This window comes from Jaculus jaculus, chromosome 13, assembly GCF_020740685.1.
Source record: "Jaculus jaculus isolate mJacJac1 chromosome 13, mJacJac1.mat.Y.cur, whole genome shotgun sequence".
Classification (NCBI taxonomy): domain Eukaryota; kingdom Metazoa; phylum Chordata; class Mammalia; order Rodentia; family Dipodidae; genus Jaculus; species Jaculus jaculus.
Window position 1 is genome coordinate 45,552,775 of NC_059114.1, and position 16,504 is coordinate 45,569,278.

General features: G+C 39.7%; 1 protein-coding gene across 9 annotated transcripts in view; it reads right to left on the reverse strand.

The window, feature by feature from the left end:
* LOC101602864 (ankyrin repeat and KH domain-containing protein 1) overlaps positions 1-16,504 on the reverse strand; it is a 153,590-nt gene that overhangs the window by 91,293 nt on the left and 45,793 nt on the right. For all 9 annotated transcript variants that reach the window (XM_045132883.1, XM_045132884.1, XM_045132885.1 and 6 more), the window contains exons 6-10: positions 15,390-15,623; positions 10,391-10,485; positions 4,446-4,683; positions 2,623-2,814; positions 735-844 (exon numbers count right to left, since the gene is read on the reverse strand). In XM_045132883.1, the coding sequence (XP_044988818.1) occupies positions 735-844; positions 2,623-2,814; positions 4,446-4,683; positions 10,391-10,485; positions 15,390-15,623 (869 nt within the window). The remainder of the gene's footprint in view (positions 1-734; positions 845-2,622; positions 2,815-4,445; positions 4,684-10,390; positions 10,486-15,389; positions 15,624-16,504) is intronic.

Genomic DNA, 16,504 nt, shown 5'->3' on the forward strand with positions numbered 1-16,504 from the left:
CTAGTAGTAGCTTTGCTGTATAAATACCTAATCAGAAAAAGAAGAAATCACTCAAAGTAAATTGACTCATTTTTTTTTTTCTGTGAACACAACACTGAATTTTATGATGTATCTTATAAATGGCAGTTTAAAAAGCACATAAAATGGAATTTCAAAGGGGAAAGTACAGGGGGGGAGGTATAGCCATGGGTTATTTTTTATAATTATGGAAAATGTTAATAAAAATTGTGAAAATAAAAAAATAAAAATAAAATAAAAAGCACACAAATGTCAAATGAGAGTGTGATGAGACACTAATAGTTTTACTTAGGAAAATAAACACTATGCCCATTTAAACACTATTTTCTTTAATTTCAAGTATTTTTATTTGTAAGTAGGAGGGGATTAAGGGGGCAGAGACAGAGAGAGAGAGAAAGAGGAAGAGAGAGTGTGAGAGAGTGTGTGTGTATGTATGTCTGTGTGTAAGCATGGACACACCGGAGCCTCTTGCTGCTATAAACAAACTCAACACATGTAACACTTTGTGCATCTGAATTGACATGGTGAAGGGGAAATGAACCTGGGCAAACCAAGGCCAGCAGTCTTTGCAAGCAAGTGCCATCTCCCTAGGCCTTAAGTAGTATTTTCAAATACATTTAACATATTCAACAACTACAAGTGGCCAAACCTTTCAGTGTTTTCTAAATGCTAGATATAAATATTAATATTCATTAAAGAATATTAAAAAATCTTACTAAATCAGCTCCTGCTTGAAGTAAAACATCTGCCACGTCTGTATGTCCATTTTCACAAGCATAAGTTAGGGCTGTGTCTCCTGTTGCGGTTGTAGCATGCACATTAGCACCTAGCAAACAACAATAAAAATCATACATTTACTTTGTGAACCAGAAAATTATTAATCTAATTTTATAACATGGTGAAAATGAAGATTTCAATATGTGAAAAACCTGTTTCATAAAAATGTACTTAAGACTCATGGAAACAAACTAACCAAATTTTGTTGTTGTTTTGGAGCAGGGACTCAGTCTGGCCCGGGCTGACCTGCATCTCACTCTGTAATCACAAGCTGGCCTTAAATACACAGCGATCCTCCTAACCCTGCCACCTGAGTTCTGGGATGAAAGGTGTGCGCCACCATACCGGCTACCTATTTTTTTAAATTTATTGTTTTGCACATGTATGGGCATGAACACACACATGCCAGGACCTCTTGCCACTACAAGTGGACACAATATTCTTGTGCCAATATTTATGTCCAGCTTATGTGGCTGGTTTTTTGAACCTTGGCCAGCAGGCTTCGCAAGCAAGTACATTTAACTGCTGAGCCATCTTTCCAGGTCCTGAAACTTAATTTTAGATTAGGCTTGCTTTGAACTTGTGGCAATTCTCCTGCCTGTCTCCCCAGGGCTATAAGTAGGCATCACCATACCTAGCTTCAAGTTTTAAACAATGCTATAAAAACTAGATAAAATGAGAAATGCTATATATTATTTCAAAGACCAGTATTCACTTCTATCTGAATTGATTTTTTTGTTTGTTTGTTTGTTTTTCAAGGTAGCGTCTTAGTCTGGTCCAGGCTGACCTGGAATTAACTCTGTCATCTCAGGGTGGCTTCGAACTCACAGCAATCTTCCTACCCCTGCCTCCCGGTTGCTGGGATTAAAGGCGTGCGCCACCACGCCCAGCTTATAAAATATTTTTAAAATTATTGTTAAACCTAATAATAATTAAGGGCTATTATGTAGAATATTTGTTTTGTAGGATATTCCATTAAAACTCTATTCATAGCCGGGCATGGTGGCGCACACTTTTAATCCCAGCACTCGGGAGGCAGAGGTAGTAGGATTGCCATGAGTTCGAGGCCACCCTGAGACTCCATAGTGAATTCCAGGTCATCCTGGGCTAGAGTGAGACCTTAACTGAGAAAAAAAAAAAAAAAAAAACTTACAAGTATTTGCAACCTAAGCACTCTGCTAAAAAAGTATTTTTCCACTTTCTTTTTTTCTCTTTTCTTGCAAGGTAGGGTCTCATTCTAGCTCAGGTTGACCTGGAACTCACTCTAGTTCCAGGCTGGCCTCGAACTCACTTACTATTACTATCCTACCTCTGCCTCCCGAGTGCTGGGATTAAAGGCGTGGGATACCACACCTGGTTTATTTTCTTTTCAAGGCAACTTAGAAATGTAAAGAGGCAATACCCTGCACACTACCCAGAACTCAGAGGTATGCACAAGGTTTAAAGTGTGGCCACAGCACTGGCGCCACCTGCAGAGCTAGTCAGTTTCACCTTTCGTGTCCTTCAGAGTCTGTACCCATCCAAATGTGTGACTTTTGGAATGAAGCCTTCAAATCATTTCACTACGCCTCTATCTATATTGGTCCAGGACCTTTAGCCAAGACTATCTACTAATAGATCCCTGGTCTCTGGTAATCACTATTGCACTCTATTTCTTAGCTCAACATTTTTAGAGTCATCATATAAGTGAAATATTAGTAGTTCTCTTTCTGTGCTACAAGGCATTTTTTTAACAATTTTTTTTTAATTTTCCATGATTATGAAATATATCCATGGTAATTCCCTCCCTCCCCACCCCCACAACAAGGCATTTTTTAACACACATACCAGCAGCTAGCAAATATTTAACCAATTCCAAGTGTCCTTCCTGAGAAGCCTCCATCAGAGGTGTGGAGCAGCCAAGTTCTATATCAGCCCCTGCTTTAATCAGGAAGTCCGCAACTTCAGAAAATCCTCCACAGCAAGCCAAGGTAAGAGCAGTTTCTTGGGTTTCTTCTGTCTGGGCATTTATATTTGCTCCTGAAAGCATAAGAAAAGATAAAAAGTTGTAAGAGACTTATAATAAAGATATGACTCAGGCTGGAGGGGAGGTGTAGTGGTTAAGGCGTTTGCCTGCAAAGCCAAAGGACCCAGGTTCGACTCCCCAGGACCCACATTAGCCCAATGCACAAGGGGAGCACACATCTGGAGTTTGTTTGCAGTGGCTAGAGGCCCTGGCATGTCCATTCTCTTTCACGCTCTCTCTCTGTGTCAAATAAATAAATAAAAATAAAATATTTAAAGATATGACTCTGATTTGTGATAATCATTTCCATCTTTTCTGCTTATGTTTGTTGTCCCTCCCAAGGCATTGAGAATTTATTTTATAGGAGAATTGAAAGTTCAAGGCCTGCCTGGGCTAAAGAAATTTTATTATTGTCAGGCATGGTAGAGCACACCTTTAAACCCAGTACTTAAGAGGCAAAGGTAGGAGGATTGCTACGAGTTCAAGGCTAGGCAGAGTCCACATAATGTATTCCAGGTCAGCCTGGGCTAGAACAAAACCCTACCTCAAAAAACAAAAAAAAAATTAAGAACGAAATTTTATTTCAAAAGAAAAAACCCACCAGGTGTGGTGGTGTATGCCTTTAATCCCAGCACTTAGCAGGCTGAGGTAGGAGGATCTCCATGACTTCAAAATCAGCCTGGGCTATAATGAATCCGCCCCTGCCTCAAAAAAAAAAAAAAAAAAAAAAAAAAAAAAACCCACCTTCACTCCTTCCCTGATATACAAAACACTTTTTTTTTTGAATTGTGAAAGACTTTAAATCAGTCTCCGAGAAGCCTGGCCAGGTGAAGGCAGAGGTGCTCAGGGACAGGCAGGCCTCAGCCACTGGGCAGCTCAGGGAAGAATAAGTGAAGCTGGTAGACACCAGGGGCCAGAAGCTGAAGAGTAAACTCAGTGACGACAGCTGTGAGCCGCAAGACACAGGACAGCCCATGAAGGAAGACAGGCAGTATGTATATGTATCAGAAGTGGCCACCTTAGTAGAAGTGGGTATAGCCCTCATTCTGTGTCTGAGAAGTTACATCAGGTGTCTTACAAACACCTTATCCACCTTGTTATACACTGACAGTAGAACCCCCAGACATGCTCCCGAGGTACTTCCAGGCCCAGCTCCTCCTGTATATCACATCCTGATCAGCTGGATCACACTTAACACCTGGGAAACAAACATCCCCCTTATGCCTCGCAGCCACGAGGCTGGAGCACAGTGTGAACTACAGCACCACCCGCTCCACAAGCAGCATGGAGGGCAGGGTGCTCGCTGGTGAGGGAAGGGACTGAAATTGCACTCAAGCTCCCAGGTACCAGCGGGGAAGACCAAAACATTATTATTATTTTAGTTTTTTGTTTATTTTTATTTATTTGAGAGTGACAGAGAAAGAGGGAGAGAGAAAGAGAGAGAGAAAGAATGGGCGTGCCACAGCCTCCAGCCACTGCAAACGAACTCCAGATGTGTGCGCCCCCCTATGCATCTGGCTAACGTGGGTCCTGGGGAATTGAGCCTCGAACCAGGCTCCTTAGACTTCACAGGAAAAAGCTTATCCACTAAGCCATCTCTGCAGCCCCCATCATTATTATTATTTTTAAACTACAACTATTTTACCTTGTGCTAAAAGTAGTGCCACCATCTCTTCATGTCCTTCCCGAGCAGCTTCCATCAAGGGTGTGTATCCTTCATCATTAACTTCTTCAAGATTTGCACCCCTTTCAATAAGTAGAGCTGCCAATTCAACGTGACCACCACAGGCAGCTAGAGTCAATGGAGACTCAAATGAATCTGCAGGCATGTTCACTTGAGCACCACTGTCCAAAAGCAAACGTGCCACCTCTACATGTCCATCCTACAGATTTTCAGAGGTAAAGCAAAGAAAGAAAAAAAGATTTTTTTTAACATGGAAGAAGGGGGCAATAAACTGAAGAAAACTCAGAAGCTTTAGCTTAGATAACATATACATTTATGTGGGTGTATGTATTCATGCCATGTCGAGCCTTAACAAAAATCTACTAATATTACTTTATAATAACATTTAAATAATTATAATTTTGACTAAGTTGAAAATTTTCTAGAAAAATCAAACTTGGTGACATATAGTCACAATTTGAAATGACAATGAATGTCTACATTTCTTTAAGTTCAAAAAACTACTAAATACATAGCCAACAATACCTGAAAACTAATTATTTATACAACAACCACGTCAATACAACCATATCTCAAATTCAAAGAGGGTGGCATTCATGTATTGACACAACTAAATTTATTTTACAGATCAATGCTTGGCAAAAACAAGTAAATAAAATAAGGAAATATATGACTTTGTGAAGTTACCACATGTAAGTATATCAATAAAGTAAATCCCTGAAGATTAATACTCTTATATTTTCCTCATCAGAGCAACTTGTCATACCAAGGCAAAAAAATTATACAGATTTTAAAAATATTTTATTTATTTAAGAGCGAGAGAGAGTAGATACGACAGGGCCTCCAGCCATTGCAAACATACTCCAGGCACACGTGCCACCTTGTGTATCTGGCTCATGTGTGGATTGGTGAATTGAACCTAGGTCTTTAGGATTTGAAGACAACTGTCTTAGCACTAAACCATTTCTCCAGTCCCCCCAAACTATAAATATTTTGTGTATGTATGATTAACTATCAGGGTGTTACAAATGCTAAACCCATGTTCTAACTATGGGCTCTACCACAGTCCAAAATGTCATATGCTTAGATCCAAAAATTTTTCCAGGTGTGGTGGCACATGTCTTTAGTCCCAGCACTCAGGAGGCAGAAGTAGGAGGATCACTGTGAGTTCAAAGCCACACTGAGATTACATAGTGAATTCCAGGTCAGCCTGGGCTAGAATGAGACCCTACCCCAGGGGCGGGGGAGGGGGGGATCAGCCTTGCTACTTATAGTGAATATATAAAGTAAGATATCACATTGTTTTATATTTTAAAGTGACCAAAGTCTCTAATAATAAATATTTTTTATTGTTGAAGACTCCACATGTTTGGGCTACAAGGTCACTGAGAAATCAAGCTGGGGCTGAGCTGAAAATCCCCTCCCTGTAGACCAATTGACAAAGCTGAAAAAAAGCTATACTGTATGCAGCCCTATGTGAGACAGAAGTCAACAGAGGAGATAAACAACAGTGGACAATGCAAGCCTTAAGTTGGGCCAGCCAAACTTAAGCCAAATGAACTAACAGGTGCAATAGTGGCATGTCTTTTATAGGGGAAACCAACTGCTCACTAGGACTGGAGACCTGCTCCACAGGAGGGAATACATGGCTGGCACTGAAAACCCATGATGGGGTAGGTGTCAGGAGCCTTGATTAAGTGTAACACCTGATGGTATCTAGCTAAATGCATATATTATACTCATCAACCTTCCCAATAAGCCCTCTCTTAATGTTCATACTCATACATTAATGCTACTCTCACTTTTAGGTTAGAGAAGCTTCTCTTTTCAGAGGGTGGTGACCTCTGGGATGACTCAAAAGGCACCATACCACAGTGCTGAGAAGAAGTGACAGAGGAGTGTTCACCACTGAAACATCTCTATCACACTCTCCAAGGCTCAGGGTCCATTGCAGAAGAGGGGGCGTGAAGAATGTAAGAGCCAAAGTAAGGGTAGTACTGCTTACAATGCACTCTTTCAGACACAAAATAGTCTGGGTATCCTTGACCTCACAATGCCTGGTACTACCTATACAGGACCTTCATAATAGGAGGGAAAAAAAGATGACATCAAAATAAAGACTAATTGAGAAGGGAAGGGGATGTGATAGAGACTGGATTTGTGAAGGGGAAAGTGGGAGAAAGGAAGAAATTATCGTGGCTTATGGTCTATAATTATGGAAGCTGTCAATAAAAAAGTTCAAAAATAAATAAATAAATAAATAAATAAATAAATAAATAAATATTGAATATTGTGGCTGGACTGAAGGTTCAGTGGTTAGAGCACTTGCTTGCAAAGACTGCTGTCTTGGATTCAATTCTCCAGCCACTCATCCTGGGTTCAGTTCCCTAGCCATCCAAGTAAAGCCTAATATAAAAGTAGTCCCGGGCTGGAGAGGTGGCTTAGCAGTTAAGCTGTATGCCTGCAAAGCCAAAGGACCAGGTTTGACTCCCCAGGACCACATGTTAGCCACAAGGTGGCACATGTATCTGGAGTTCGTTTGTAGCAGGTCACCCATTCTCTATCTGCCTCTCTCTTTTTCTTTTTGCCTCATTGAGAGATAGACAGATAGATAGTGATAAAGGAAGGCATGGTGTCTGTAGAGCTTTAATCCCAGCATTCAGGAGTCAAAAATAGGAGGATCACTGTGTTCAAGTTTACCGAGACTACATACTGAATTCCAGATCAGCCTGGGCTAGAGTGAGACCCTATCTTGGAAAAACAAGTGTCCAAGTGCCTGTTCCATTTGCAGTGGCAAGAAACCCTGGCAGATCTAAACACATACACACACAAATCAATTTTTTGTCTTGTTTTGTTTTGTTTTTGAGGTACGGTCTCACTCTAGCCAAGAATGACATGAAATTCACTATGTAGTCTCAGATTGGCCTCAAGTTCAGTGATACTCCTTCCTTGAGTGCTGGGACTAAAGGTGTGTACCACCATACCTGGCTTTGTTTTTTTTGTTGTTGTTGTTGTTTTTTGTTTAATTTTTTTTTATTTATTTGAGAGAGAGAGAGAGAGAAAGAGGGAGTGAGAGAGATAGAGAAAGAATGGGTGTGCCAGGGCCTCCAGCCACTGCAAATGAACTCCAGATGCATGGGCCCCCTTGTGTATCTGGTTAATGTGGGTCCTGGAGAATCAAGCCTCGAACCAGGGTCCTTAGGCTTCACAGGCAACCGCTTAACCACTAAGGCATCTATCTCTCCAGCCCCCGGCTTTGTTGTTTTTTTTTTTTTTTTTTCCAAGGTAGGGTCTCACTCCAGCCCAGGTTGACCTGCTACTCACTCTGTAATCCCGGGCTGGCCTTGAACTCACAATGGTCCTCTTACCTCTACCTCCCAAGTGCTAGGATTAAAGACATGCCCCATTACACCCAGCTTTATGACTCTTTATTGATACATGTATATGCTTAATTTACTTACAGAAGAAAAATGGTTTCTGTATAGATAAATGGTTTCTCTTTGATACAAAATGTTTGTATTAAAAATATAAAGGCCAGGCTGGAGAGATGGCTTAGCGGTTAAGCGCTTGCCTGTGAAGCCTAAGGACCCCGGTTTGAGGCTCGGTTCCCCAGGTCCCACGTTAGCCAGATGCACAAGGGGGCGCACACGTCTAGAGTTCGTTTGCAGAGGCTGGAAGCCCTGGCGCGCCCATTCTCTCTCTCTCCCTCTATCTGTCTTTCTCTCTGTGTCTGTCGCTCTCAAATAAATAAATAATTAATTAAAAAAAAAGAAATATTTTAAAATATAAAGGCCCAGAAAATCAAACGTCACATATTCTCTCTCATATGTGGATCCTAGCTACAAATGTATAGACTTCTGTGTGATCTGGAACCAAAAATCAGTAGTGGAGGCCCATAAGCTAGAAAAAGGCTATAAGGGAGGGAAGAGAGGGAAGGTCTTAAGGGAATGGTATTGTATATATGTAAGTAGAAGAACAGATACAGAGAGGGGAAAGGCCTAGGCAAGGTCAGGGGAAAAGACTGTATAAAAGACAGGTGGGGGGCAATCAAAATTCAAGATATTCTGATTAAGACCTATGAAAATCCACTTTCTTGAACAATGGCACATCTAAAAGCTATAGATTGTTACTAGAAAATTTTCAGTGCCTGGGATGGGATACCTTCCAGTGAGTTGTTGGCCTCCAAAACATTATAGGCTATTGTCAAGACGGTTGGTTTCCTGTGAGAAAGAAATGGTAAGACCCTATTGCTGTGGACTTCACATGCCTGACTGGCAGAGTCACTAAGAAATCAAGCTGGTGCTGAGCAGAAAACCTGCTCTCTGTAACCCAGACAACTGGAAGCTGGAAAAAGCTGCACTGTATGCAGCCTTATGGGAGACAGAAGTCATCAGTGGTTAAAACAGAAGACACTGGAAGCCTCAAGTTTGGCCAAACATGCCAAATGACTGAACGAGTGCAATAATGGCATGTCTGCTCTGGGGGACACCAACTGCTCTCTAATTGGACTGAAGGCCCACTCTATGAGAGGGAATACATGCCTGGTACTGAAAACCTAATCAAAAGCCTATGGCAGAGGTCATGAGCCTTAGGGATATATAGCCTGCACTTGTCTGGATAAATACATAAATTACTCTCACCAAACTGCCCTGAAAGCACTACATTTAATGTTCATACTCATATATTAATGCTACCCTCACTTCTGGTTAGAGCAGCTCTCTTTACAGATGGTGATGACCACTGGGATGAACCAAAAGGTAACATAGTGCCGAGGAGTGTCCAGCACTGAAACATCTCATGCCCTCCAAGGCTCAGGGTCCATTGCAGAAGAGGAGGTGGAAAGAAGAGACAAAGGAAGGGTACCACTCCTTATATACAACTGTCCAGACAGAATTTGGTCGAGACATCCAAGACCTCACAGTGCCTAGCAATACCTACACAAGACCCTCATAATAGAAGAAAAAGCTAATAACATCAAATTAAAAGAGAAACTAATGGAGGGAGGGAGTGGATATGAAGGGAACAGAGTTATGAAGGGGGAAAGTGGGGGAGGGGAGGAAAATATCATGGGTGGTTGTCTATACTATAAGCATAAAAGTTGTCAATAAAATATATAAAGAAAAAAATATAAAGGTACTTGCAAGGCCTGCCGGCCTGGATAATGCATCTGGGGTTGTCTGTAGAGGCAAGAGGACCTGGTGTTCCCATAATCTCTCTGCCTCTCTCTTTTACTCTCTCTCTTTCACAAATAAATAAAAATATTAAAACAAACAAAGCTGTTAGAAATATTTCAGCTTTTTGGGCCAGGAAGGTGGTTTAGTGGTTAAAGACATTTGTTCGCAAAGCCTGCCAGCTCAAGTTAATTCCCCAGTAGCCACAAAAAGCCAGATGAACAAAGTGGTACATGCATTTGGACTTTCTTTGCAGTATCAAGAGGTCCAAGCACACCCCTTCTCATTCTCTCTCTTTCTGCTTGCAAATAAATAAATGTCTTTCCCCCAGATTAGAGTATTTCAATAATATCTCTCAAGCCAAAATATTACTTTAGGATTAAAAGTACCTATCTTCTTCCAAAAGTCCTTGTATTTTAGAATTGGATTAAGAAACTGTATTAACCAAGATGGCTAAGCGGTTAAGGTGTTTGCCTGGCAAAGCCAAAGGATCCCAGTTTGATTCCCCAGGACCCACATTAGCCAGATGCACAAGGGGGCGCACATATCTGGAGTTCATTTGCAATGGCTGGAGGTGCTGGCATGAATACTCTCTCCCTCTCTCAAATAAATTCAAAAAATAATACACTTTTTTTAAAAAAGAAATTAATTATACAAACCAAGCACCAATTAATAATTCCCAAAACCTTAAATACATATTTTTCCCCAGGAAGTTTCAAGTACAGCTGTGGTTACCATGCAGGCCTCCATTAGGGCAGTATGCATCTCATCAGTTTTGTGCTCCTGATCTGCACCAGCTTCAAGCAGAAAGCGAACCATATCCAAATGACCTTAAAGAAAGGAAAAGGTTAAGGAATTTACTATCAATTAAATGCTACATACCCAAATGAACAATCTTTTTGTTTCAAATATCTATATACAATTTACAGACATTTTGAAATCAATGGGTAAACCAATGACAATTGCACAAAGCCAACCAAACACCAACAAGCAAGGTTTCTCAATAAGGTTTTATTATTGAAGTTTTAAAGACTGACTTGTGGAGGGGAGGGCATGATAATACAGCGCCTCAGAAGAGTGCGCGCCTTTATAATCCCAGCACTGGGGAGGCAATGGTGGGTGGATTGCAGTGAATTCAAGGCCAATCTGAGACTACCTAGTGAATTCCTGGTCAGCCTGGGATAGAGCCTATCTTGAAAAACAAAACAAAACAAACAAAAAAAACCCCACAAAAATCCCAGAAGAGTGCCTGCCTACAATGCACAAGTCTCTGGGATCAGAAGTTTAAGGTAATTCTTAGCTGCATAGTAAAGTCAACACTGGCTACGATACTGTTTCCAAAAAAAAATGTTGATCTTGGGCTGGAGAGATGGCTTAGTGGTTAAGCGCTTGCCTGAGAAACCTAAGGACCCCGGGTCAAGGCTCGATTCCCCAGGACCCACGTTAGCCAGATGCACAAGGGGGCGCATGCGTCTGTAGTTTGTTGGCAGTGGCTGGAGGTCCTGGCACGCCCCTTCTCTCTCTCTCTGTCTCTTTCACTCTCAAATAAATACATAAAAATTTTTAAAAAATTAAAAAGGTTGATCTAGTCTAAAATACCAGCTTTAATAAAGCAATGTTGTTTATTCATGCATTTAGATTTTATTTATTGAAACCAAATAGAAAGCCATATAAAGTATTTTTAGGTCCTATTTTCTTTTTTTTTTCAGGGGTGGGGGGCTGCTATTTCTGTTTTTGCAGCAGGATCTCACTCTGTCCCAGGCTGACCTGGAACCCACCCTATAGCCCCAGGAGTAGCCTCAAACTCCTACCTCACCCTCCTGAGTGCTGGGACTAAAGGCCATACCTAGCTTCATATGTCCTATTTTCTAGGAAAAACAGCTTTAAAATAACCATAAACTCATTGTGACAATGAACATACACACACACACACACACACACACACACACACACACGCGGGAGGCAGAGGTAGGAGAATCGCTATGAGTTCGAGGCCACCCTGGGACTACAGAATAAATTCTAGGTCAGCCTGAGTTAGAGTGAGACCCTACCAAAAAAAAAAAAAAAAAAAAAAAAAAAAAAACCAACCAACCAACCAAACAACAACAAAAAGCTCCATTTAAAATAATACAAAGGGATTTGTGAAGGCCCTGGTACACCTGCCCTCTCTTTCTCTTCCCTCCCTCTTTCTCTCAAAATAAATAAAAAATTAGAAAAAAATTTAAAATGCTATTACCCTTGGTATGTTTAATATATAAAAAACCCTTAATATTCAATAAGAAAAATACCAACATTCTAGTGCAAAAATAGGTGAAAGATATAAAACAGTAATTTTACAAAACATGAAGCATGGTGGACTACAACTTTAATCCTCCCAGCAATAGAAGGATCATGATGACTTCCAGGTCAGCCTGGGCCACAGTGAGATCCTGCTTCAAAAGAAAAACAAAAAAAAACAAAAAACAAATAGGGACTGGTGAAATGGCTTAGCAATTAAGGCATTTGCCTGCAAAGCCTAAGGACTCTGATTTGATTCCCTAGGACCCACATAAGACATATGCACAAAGTGGTATATGTGTCCGGAGTTCATTCGCAGTGGCTAAAGGCCCTGGTGCACCCATTCTCTTTCTCTGTATCTGCCTCTCTCTCTCTCTCTTAAATAAATAAATTAAATATTTAAAAGAAAAATAGGCATGGTGGGCACACCTTTAATCCCAGTACTCAGGAAACAGAAGTAGGAGGATTGCCATGAGCTCGAGGTCATCCTAAGACTACATAGTGAATTCCAGGTTAGTCTGAGCTAGAGTGAAACCCTACCTTGAGAAAACAAAAACAAAAAACCAAACAAAAACAAACAGAATTGGAGAGATGCCTTAGTGGTTAAGGCGCTTGCCTACAAAGTCAAAGGACCCTGTTCAACTCCCCATGACCCATGTAAGTCAGATGCACAAGATAGCACATGCATCTGGAGTTTCTTTGCAGTGGCTGGAGGTCCTAGGTGTGCCCATTCTCTTTATCTCTCTCACTCTCTCTCAAATAAATAAATAATAAAATATTTTTTAAAAAACAAATATCCTTATTATATGTGTGAAAACTTGAAAAAAATTCATATATATGAATAAGAAACTGATTTAAAAAAAAGACATTCAGCTTTCCTATTAAAGAAATAAAATGATCTGGGCATGGTGGCACACACCTTTAATCCCAGTACTCTGGATGCAGAGGTAGGAGGACTGCAGAGTTCGAGGCCATCCTGAGACTACATAGTGAATTTCAGGTCAGCCTGAGCTAGAGTGAGACCCTACCTCAGGAAACCAAAAAATAAAATAAAATAAAAATAAAAAAATAAAATGTGACATCGTTTTAACTATCAAAATGGCCAATATTAAAAAGAATGATAATATCCAGTGTTGGTGAGGGTATAAATTAGAGTAAAGGACACTCTCAAACTTGGTGGGAATATAAATTGATAAATCTTCCTAGAAGGCAATTTGGCAGCATGTATACAAAACACTCAAAAATGTCTATACTCTTTGACCTAGAAATTCTACTTCCAGGAATTTATCCTATGGAAATAATCAGAGACCAGGCAAAAATGTCTGCACAAGGATGTCTTCACAGTGGGTTTTTTTTTTGGTTTTTCAAGGTCGGGTTTCAATCTACCTCACTCAGGCTGACCTGAAATTCTCAGGATGGCCTCGAACTCATGACAATCCTCCTACTTCTGCTTCCTAAGTGCTGGGATTAAAGACATGCGCCACCATGCCCGGCTTCATAGTGTTTTTGATAACAGTGAAAAACTGGGGACAACTCAAGAGTCCAACAACAGGCAATTATGGTGTATCTGAACTCCAATTTAATTTTATTTATTTATTTTTCTTTTCAAAAATTTTTTTATTGGGCTGGAGAGATGGCTTAGCGGTTAAGCGCTTGCCTGTGAAGCCTAAGGACCCCGGTTCGAGGTTCGGTTCCCCAGGTCCCACGTTAGCCAGATGCACAAGGGGGCGCACGCGTCTGGAGTTCGTTTGCAGAGGCTGGAAGCCCTGGCGCGCCCATTCTCTCTCTCTCCCTCTCTGTCTTTCTCTCTGTGTCTGTCACTCTCAAATAAATAAATAAAAAAGTTTAAAAAAAAAGTTTAAAAAAAAATTTTTTTATTAACAACTTCCATGATTATAAAAAATATCCCATTGTAATTTACGCCCTCCCTCCCACCACTTTCCCCTTTGAAACTCCATTTTCTATCATATTCCCTCCCCCTCTCAGTCACTCTCTCTTTTATTTTGATGTCATGATCTTTTCCTCCTATTATGATGGTCTTATGTAAGTAGTGTCAGGCACTGTGAGGTCATGGATATCCAGGCCATTTTGTGTCTGGGGGGAGCATGCTGTAAGGTGAACTCCAATTTTAAATGGATAGCAACATGCCTTCCTTGCAGCAAAAGGGAACCAGTGAAATTCAAGTTGTAAACATCTAGAAAGATTTCTCTAAAAAAGAAATTTTCTCCTTTGTTCTTACCCTCTTCATCCTTAAAAAATTGGAATGCCAAGGCCTATTTGCTCAGCTTATAAACTTAAAAGATAAAAAAAAAAAAAACCCTAACTACAATGATACAGCAGAATAGAATGGAATTTTTAAGAAATTGATGACAACTAAATTGCCACACTAGCACTAAGATGGATGACACTTAAGACTTCTGTTCAAATCACTGTTAGCTGGTCATGGTGGCACACGCCTTTAATCCCAGCACTCGGGAGGCAGAGGTAGGAGGATCACTGTGAGTTCAAGGCCACCCGGAAAATACAGAGTGAATTCCAGGTCAGCCTAGACTAGGGTGAGACCCTACCTTGGAAAAAAAAGAAAATCATTGTTGACTAGAGTTCTGTGATATGTTTAGCCAAATAAATCTAAGAAGCTTAACTAAAGCAGGGCATGGTGGCACATGCCTTTAATCCCAGCACTCAGGGGGAGGAGGCAGAAGTAGGAGGATCACAGTGAGTTTGAGACCACCCTGAGAATACAGAGTGAATTCCAGGTCATCATGGGCTAGAGTAACACCCTACTTCAAAAAACAAAAACAAACAAACAGCAACAACAACAAAAACCTAACTTAAATATGTAATCATCAAAAACTGTGTTGTAGAAAAATTTACTAAGGAGGGAAAATGTTTATAACATACTGCTAAATAAAATAAGCAGACTATAATACTGTTAGATTATGATTATCTTATTTCATTTATATTCATGTTTTAAAATAACTGCAAATAAAAATACTAAAATATTGTTTCAATGCTTTCTTACTTTAGGTAGCATTATATAACATTTTAAGTTTTCTTTATGTTAGTCTATACTTTTCAGGTTTTCTCTATCATATATATTAGTATGCTATCTACATTTATATAATCTTTTTGAATAAAGGTTGAAAAAATAATATAAAACAAGTTATTAAATAATAGAATCCCATAAAACTATACTAAGTTATTTAGTTAATGTCATTGTTAAATTGAAATAAAATAATAGAGAAATACACACAAAAATAATATAGAAAATACAGGCTAAAATAAAATTTTTACATAATCTTATAAGCTAAATAATTTTATAGTGTAAGAAAAAAATAATTCAAAGCTAACTCAAATGCTCAGAAAAACATGGAATATAAGGTTAATTCAAATACTCAATACCAAATATTCAAAGTTGTTATGAAAAAATATATAAATATTCAAACTTATAAAGTACCTTTGTAGCATGCAAGTGTAAGAGCACTTTCTTTGAATTCGTTAGAATGAGTGTTGATGCCTGCACCATGATCTAGGAGAAGTCTTGCAACTTCCACATGACCTGCACTGGCGGCTTCCATTAAGGGGGTATGTCCGTTTTCATTGTGATCTTCTATATTCGCACCCTCATTCAGTAGCACTTTCACAATGTCAATAAATCCTCCAGCACAAGCATAAGTTAGTGCAGTGTTTCCTAACAAAGAACAAAAAGGTATAAAATTATCACACAATAGGTTAAAAAAAATTATGCTACTATTCTGGTCATACCTCTTCAATTTCCTTTACATATATAAACTTATTATGACTACTAAATCAAACTATTTGTTTTTTGTAAATATTTTTATTTATTTATGAGAGAGTGGCAGATAAAGAGAGAAAGAGAGAATAAGAATGGGTGTGCCAGGGCCTCTAGCCACTAAAAACAAACTCCAGACGCATGCACCACCTTGTGCATCTGGCTTACATGGGTCCTTGGGAATCGTTCTCTGGGTCACTAGGTTGTTAGGTTTTGCAGAAAAGCATCCCAACTGCTGAGCCATCTCTCTAGTCCAAGCTATTTGTTTTCATGCACACTAAAAATTGAACCCATAGTCTTATATTAGTTAAACAAGGAACTAACAATGAGCTGCTATGTCACTACTCCTTTTTTGTTTTGAGGCAGGGTTCTGCTAAATTGCCCACCCTGGTCTCAAACTCATAATTCCCTTGCTTCAGCCTCTCAAGTAGTTGGGATTACAAGTATGAGTCATTACAATGCAGTTCAAGATCTTTTTATATTGTCATCCATCTAAAGCATTACTTAATTTTCTTACTAAATCATTTCCTTTAAAGCCCAAAGCAAACCCAGGGATGGTAGTACAAACCTTTAATCCCAGCACTCAGGAGGCAGAGGTAGGAGGATCACTGTGAGTTCACGGCCATTTTGGGATAGCAGAGTAAATTCAGTGAGACCTTACCTTGAAAACAAACAACAACAACAAAAGCCTAAATTGAAAGGCTACATATTGTAACTGTCTGGACAACATAAAATGTCTAGAAAAGGCAAATCTATAGACAAAAAACAGACTAGTGGTT